Raw genomic sequence first — 6686 nt, 5'->3', positions numbered from 1 at the left:
TTTAAGTCCCTTGAAATTGTCCTTTTTGAGTTTGTATTTTATTTGGCTGCATCCATCTTCCCCTCAATTTTAACCATCTTCCCTGTCCCTGATGAAGAAAAGCAGGCCCAAACCATGATGCTGCCACCACCATGTTTGACAGTGGGGATGGTGTGTTGAGGGTGATGAGCTGTGTTGCTTTTACGCCAAACATAACGTTTTGCATTGTGGCCAAAAAGTTTGATTTTGGTTTCATCTGACTAGAGCACCTTCTTCCACATGTTTGGTGTGTTTCCCAGGTGGCTTGTGGCAAACTTTAGACGAGACTTTTTATGGATATCTTTAAGAAATGGCTTTCTTGCCACTCTTCCATAAAGGCCAGATTTGTGCAGTGTCCGACTGATTGTTGTCCTATGGACAGACTCTCCCACCTCAGCTGGAGTTCTCTGCAGTTCATCCAGAGTGATCATGGGCCTCTTGGCTGCATCTCTGATCAGTCTTCTCCTTGTCTGTGCTGAAAGTTTACAGGGACCAGGTCTTGGTAGATTTGCAGTGGTCTGATACTCCTTCCATTTCAAAATGATGGCTTGCACAGTGCTCCTTGGGATGTTTAAAGCTTGGGAAATCTTTTTGTATCCAAATACGGCTTTAAACTTCTCCACAACAGTATCTGGGACCTGCCTGGTGTGTTCCTTGTTCTTCATGATGCTTTCTGCGCTTTAAACGGACCTCTGAGACTATCACAGAGCAGGTGCATTCATACAGAGACTTGATCACACACAGGTGGATTCTATTTATCATCATTAGTCATTTAGGACAACATTGGATCATTCAGAGATCCTCGCTGAACTTCTGGAGTGAGTTTGCTGCATTGAAAGTAAAGGGGCTGAATAATTTTGCACGCCCAATTTTTCAGTTTTTCATTTGTTAAAAAAGTTTGAAATATCCAATAAATTTTGTTCCACTTCATACTTGTGTTCCACTTGTTGTTGATTCTTCACAAAATCTTACAGTTTGAAGCCTGAAATGTGGTAAAAGGTTGAAATGTTCAAGGGGGCCGAATACTTTCTGAAGGCACTGTAGGTAGGTGGACTTTCCTATGACTTTTTGGATTGTCATAGGGTGATAATGACTGTTTGAAGGCAGTGTTTACCTGTAATGCAAGACTGGCCTCAGGCAGTTAGGGCCGGAGGTAAATTACCACTTTACACAAGCACAAACAGGTTGCATGACAAGAGAGAATTAAATTACACACACACAAATAGATTAATGTTGGATCATAAACAAAACGTTGAGTGTGAATGAGAAACAAAACAATTTTTACTATGGTCTGGCTCAACAGATGTATGATGCTGGGATAAAGCCTAGTTCCAAATGTCTCATTAAATACCAATTTACAGATATCCAATTTTGAAAGACTTCCCAAAAAATTCTACAATAAATCCAAACAAAAACGTTTCACTATCTGACTTCTAAAACACGATTATTAAGTCATGACAGGGATAAATATCATTCATAAGTAGTCTAAGTTTCTTTAGTTTTTGGTGAGATGAAGAGTGAGGTATTTAGTTGTAATATTAATCCTAGTCTCTTCAGGATAACATTTACAGTTATTTATTTTTCATGGTAAAGGAAATATATTACAGGTAAGGATACCACTCTCAGGATTTTGTTTTTTGAATTTTTGTCCTTAAACTCAAATTCACCAATACAAAGTAAAGGCAACTGTGGGACTGACATATGGCAGCATGCCCTTTACTATATTTATGTATTGTTTTTCAAAATATTTAACATCTAATCTATCAGTCAATTCAGTATACTCTAGAAAGTTACCTTCTGAATCCAGCAAATGTAAATACAACCAAATAGGCTACCTCTCACAACCCAACAAAATAAACAATTTTATTTTACACTAAATATAATGATTATAATAACCTAATAATAATAATAATAATAATTAATACTTTATTATTCCCGCAAGGGGAATTACATTGTTTTCACTCTGTTGTCAGAATACACATTACACACAGGCAGGAAACACACACACATGCTCAGTAAGAAGCACTAAAGGAGAGATGTCAGAGTGAGGGGGCTGCAGCGATCGATGGACAGGCTACCGAACAGTTGGGAGTTTGGTGCCTTGCTCAAGAGCACCTTGGCAGTGCCCAGGAGGTGAACAGCTACCTCTCCAGTTACCAGTCCACCACCATAACTTAAACCATATGGGGACTTGAACCAGCAACTCTCCGGCTCCCAACCCAAATCCCTGCAGAATAAACTACTGCCATCCCCAAATTCCAGACTATCAACCAGTTTTGTCGGTTTGGTTTTCCATCGACGGTTGTGTAACAGGCTATTATCGTGGCTATTAGGCTATACATCATGCGATAACTCCCCGCCCTAACTCCGCCCAGGAACAATGACATGCGCTCTTAAGTCCTGACGTAGACGGTAAAATCGCCTCGTGCTGTGTGCACCGTTCTCTCTATTACGCCCACAGTGTGCACGCGGGCGGAGTAAAAGTTGCAGCTATAATGGCAGCAGATCGAGAGTCAAACCTCCAGCTGGTTCACAGACACATCCGAGCTTTTCCAGACTTTCCGAAGAAAGGCATCCTGTTTCGGTGAGAAAATAATTTCACTTTCGTTAAAACTTCATCTGCGTTAAAGGTTCCGTTTTACGGCCGTCTCTTCCAGGCTACCCATTATGTATGAAGCCCGGGACACACAGCGCATGAAGACAACGGCCAGTGAAAGAAGGCGCCATGAGCTTTGGGGCCGGCGCGTACCTATGGCGCGTACCCGTTGCACTGGAAACAGGTCACGTGAGCAGCTGTTTGCGGAAACAGTTCAAGGCAGACCAGCGTCATTTAACTATGGATTGATTGTTTATATATAATGGATGTATTAAGAGAACGAGATGGAGCTATCATTTAGGCTTATCACCATCCAGTCGCCGCTTAGGTTTATACGGTACGGGTGCTTTGAGCGGTTAAAAAGAACGAAGAAAGAACGTATTTCATCAGCATTTCTCCCATTGGATGTAATACATTCATGGTTATAGTCCTATCAAGTAAAATCATTATATTGCACATTATAATACATTTTAAAATTATTCTATTGTACTGGTTTTTATATTTTTTATGATAGAAGATATTTTTTCATTTTAATTACATGTAATTGCCAGTTTATTCCATGTCAAATTCCATGGGATTTTACTCCACAGTTTTTGAGAGTCAGATCAAATGACATAACATAATCTTTTTTTTCCCCCCTCATATTATTAAAAAATCCTTAATACATATAACCTATTAAGGATTTTTTTTTTATAATATGAGGGGGGGAAAGATTGGGTTATGTCATTTGTTTGGAAAATTTCACATGGACATAGTCAGGGCCATCCTAAACAGGAATCCATTTGAAATGTCACGTAACCTTTGAAGGATTGTTTATTTTTATTTTTTTTTATGACCGTTGAAATATTGCCCGCTCAAAGCACCCTTACCATAAAACCATAAATAGACAACAATGTCCATGTGGCAGCTGGCTAGACCGGGTTTTCACAAACTACGGCTCACTTTACTTTTTCACACAATTGTTGACGTGGAAGAAAGGACTTTACTCTCAAAAGCAATTAAACAGACTGGTCTCGCCATAAAAATCAAATATAACTTCTTGAATGGTGGCTTTTAAAGAGTATTCTTTCTTTTCATGCATGGCTCCTTTTTTTAAAACAGAAAAAAAAATCTGGGTAAAAAAACTCTTATTTTTTTAGTTTAAGGACAAACATTCAAAAATAAAAATCCTGAGAGTGGTACCCTTACGTGTAATATGTTTCCTTTACAATTAAAAAGAAAATTTCTAGTTTTAAAGGGTATCCTGAAGAGACTAGGATTAAGATTACATCTAAATACCTCACTCTTCCCATCTCACCAAAAACTGCAGAGGCTTGAGCCTTGAACTTATGAATGATATTTATCCCTGTCATGACTTAATAATTGTTTTAGGAGTCAGACATTGAAAAGTTTTTGTTTTTAATAGTTAATAGAAATAGAATTTCTTTTGGGAACTTGAGGCAAACGTGAACCCACATGAACATGGTGCTAGTAACAGTCTCTACTGCAGTTCCGTTGATGAAGATCGGGGTGTGTGTGGGCCGTATTTTTCTGGAAATCGCTCATCATCTCTTTGTTTTTTTTCACCATTCACTACAAGGTTGTTGTTCCCACACCAGTCCACAAAATGTTTCACCTCTGCCCTGGAGGTGTTCCCTGGTTGTTCTGGATCAGGCCTACTACTGTGTCATCTGCATACTTAATGATGTGATTTGTATCTGACTTTGCACAACAGTCACGGATCATCAGGGTGAACAGAATAGGGCTCCGGTGCTCAGTGAGATGTTAGATGATGTGTTGCTGCCTACCTGCACACATTGAGGCCTCTCTGTGAGGAAAATCTAAAATCCAGTTGCACAGTAGAGTCTTTAGTCCAAGTGGGCAAAGTTTATTGACGAGGTGCTTGGGGATTATGGTATGATTGCAAGCTAAAGTCGACAAATGACACCCGTATATGTGTGTACTTTTGCTCTAGGTGTGCGAGGTTCAGATGAAGTGCAGTAGATATGGCATCCTCAGTGGAACGGTTTGGGCGGTAGGCGAATTGGAATGGGTCAATTGCGTGGGTGGAGGATACATGTGTTGTTTTTGAAAGCACTTCCTTATTATGAGTGCTACCGGTCAATAGTTGTTTAGACTAGTGACCGTGGGTTTTTTCGGGACTGGAATGATGGCTGAGGTTTTGAAGCATGGTACAGTAACTTGACTCAGGAAGGTGTTAAATATGTTGTTGGATATGAGTCAGCTGGTCCGCACACCCCTTGCAGGGTTTCCCGCAACACTTTACAGCTAAGGGTGGATAGTCCATCTATCCTCTCCATTTTCTACAGTGGCACCATATAGTGTTCTGATCAGCAGCATCTCTCTGTGCCATGAGAGCACAAACACCTCAGATGGTAAGGCCCTGAGGAGAGTGGTAAGTTTAGCAGTGAGGACTATTGGGGCCACACTGAAGTCGGTCATTTTTGTTGTAATGCTTGTGGTATTTATTACCCTGATCTTTTTTGAGAGTAAAGTCCTTACTTCCACGTCAGTGATTGTGTTATAGTGAGCTGTAGTTTGTGAAAACCTGGTGTAGCTAGCTTGGACATTTTTGTCTATTCGTGGTTTTATGGTAAGGGGGCTTTGAGCGAGCAAAAAGGAAAGAAAGACCTTATTCCTCATATTTCAACGGTCATAAAAAAATATCCTTCATTGTTACATGAATTTTCCAATGATTCCTATTAGGATGACCCTGACTATGTCCATGTGAAATTTAATGTGATTTTACTGTGACAAAAATGTAATCATTACTATATTAGCATAATTGGGTTTTGAGAAAGCTATACCTCTCCAGCTTCTCCCATAGCTCTGGGTGGTGCGGCCAGTGCGTCGGCATGCAGACCGGGGGGAAGGACAGTATTAATTAGGTGATCGAGACAAGAAAGTCTCCTGTGTGGTTCCCACACTATTCGGCTGAGGGAGGGAGCTAGGGTTGTGTGTTTAAAAAAAAAATAATAACTGTAATAATTACAGTTAATGTGTAATTTCATATATATGTCCCCTTTCAAGTTAAGCTGTCCAATAACGGCCTAAAATGCCACAAAAAAATAATCTTATATGTATATCTCTATCCTAATAAAAATCTCTCTCTCTCTCTCTCTCTCTCTCTCTCTCTCTCTCTCTCTCTCTCTCTCTCTCTCTCTCTCTCTCTCTCTCTTTCCTAAGAAATTTTCTCAATATAAATATATTTCACACTGATATTCGTTTTTAAATGACTGGACACTAATGTAATGTGTGTTTTCTGCCTGCAGGGATATCTGTCCCATCCTGAAGGACCCAGCTGCTCTCACAGCGGTGATCGACCTGTTTGAAGAACATGTGAGGAGGAATCACCAGCATGTTGAACTGATCGTAGGTAAGGAACCCAAGCAAAGCACCTAATGGAAACCAGTATTCTTTACGTGATGAACGTTACTGGAACAGTTAACAATATCTTTTAAAAAGTATTCATTTACACACCTATAGATGTCATTGCCATTGATTATTCATAAAGACCTAGTTGGGTTCATACTAGGGCAGCTTGTTTCTAATATAATTCTCAGGCTTTTTCTAATTATGATTAGGGCCAACTTTCTTACTCACCCAATAATTGCTGCATCATTAAAAAATATGAACTTTGACCGTATCAAGACAATCTCAAATGTCCTTCAACCGCTTCATTTTATCTCTTGGTTTAAGGAGTTGAAGGGTAACTACTGTTTTTTCCAACCCTATTTTCCTGTGTTTTTGTGTCTAAGTAACCGATGGGAACAACAATCTTTGACATTGGTCCAGTATTAAGCTTGATTGCTGCAGTCGGCAGGGGCGAAATAAGGTGCAATAATAGGGCAATTGTCCAGCTTGTATTTATGTTCACAAAAGTGCTTGTTTTGCCGGATTAATATTCTAAGTGTCCACAACATTATGGAAAGGATCCCTAAAAAACACAGGAGAGGCTGTGTTTTTCAATTTCTGTCTGTATTTAGGCAGTAGTATTATCACACTATGATATAAGTATAAAAGTAAAAGTATCCTTATGAATGACAAAGGTACCTGGACCAGACAGATGTTA

The 6686-nt window shown here is 39.6% G+C and overlaps 1 protein-coding gene across 1 annotated transcript in view; it reads left to right on the top strand.

Annotated features, from left to right (window-relative positions):
- Nucleotides 1-2414: 2414 nt before the first annotated feature.
- Nucleotides 2415-6686, top strand: part of aprt (adenine phosphoribosyltransferase) — a 9583-nt gene continuing 5311 nt past the window's right edge. Inside the window, exons 1-2 of the mRNA XM_032527500.1 lie at nucleotides 2415-2602; nucleotides 5887-5990. Of these exons, the coding sequence (XP_032383391.1) occupies nucleotides 2514-2602; nucleotides 5887-5990 (193 nt within the window). The 5' untranslated portion in view covers nucleotides 2415-2513. The remainder of the gene's footprint in view (nucleotides 2603-5886; nucleotides 5991-6686) is intronic.

This window comes from Etheostoma spectabile, chromosome 10, assembly GCF_008692095.1.
Source record: "Etheostoma spectabile isolate EspeVRDwgs_2016 chromosome 10, UIUC_Espe_1.0, whole genome shotgun sequence".
Lineage (NCBI taxonomy): Eukaryota > Metazoa > Chordata > Actinopteri > Perciformes > Percidae > Etheostoma > Etheostoma spectabile.
Note: the sequence above shows the minus strand (reverse complement) of the source record. Positions and strands in the feature narration are given on the sequence as shown.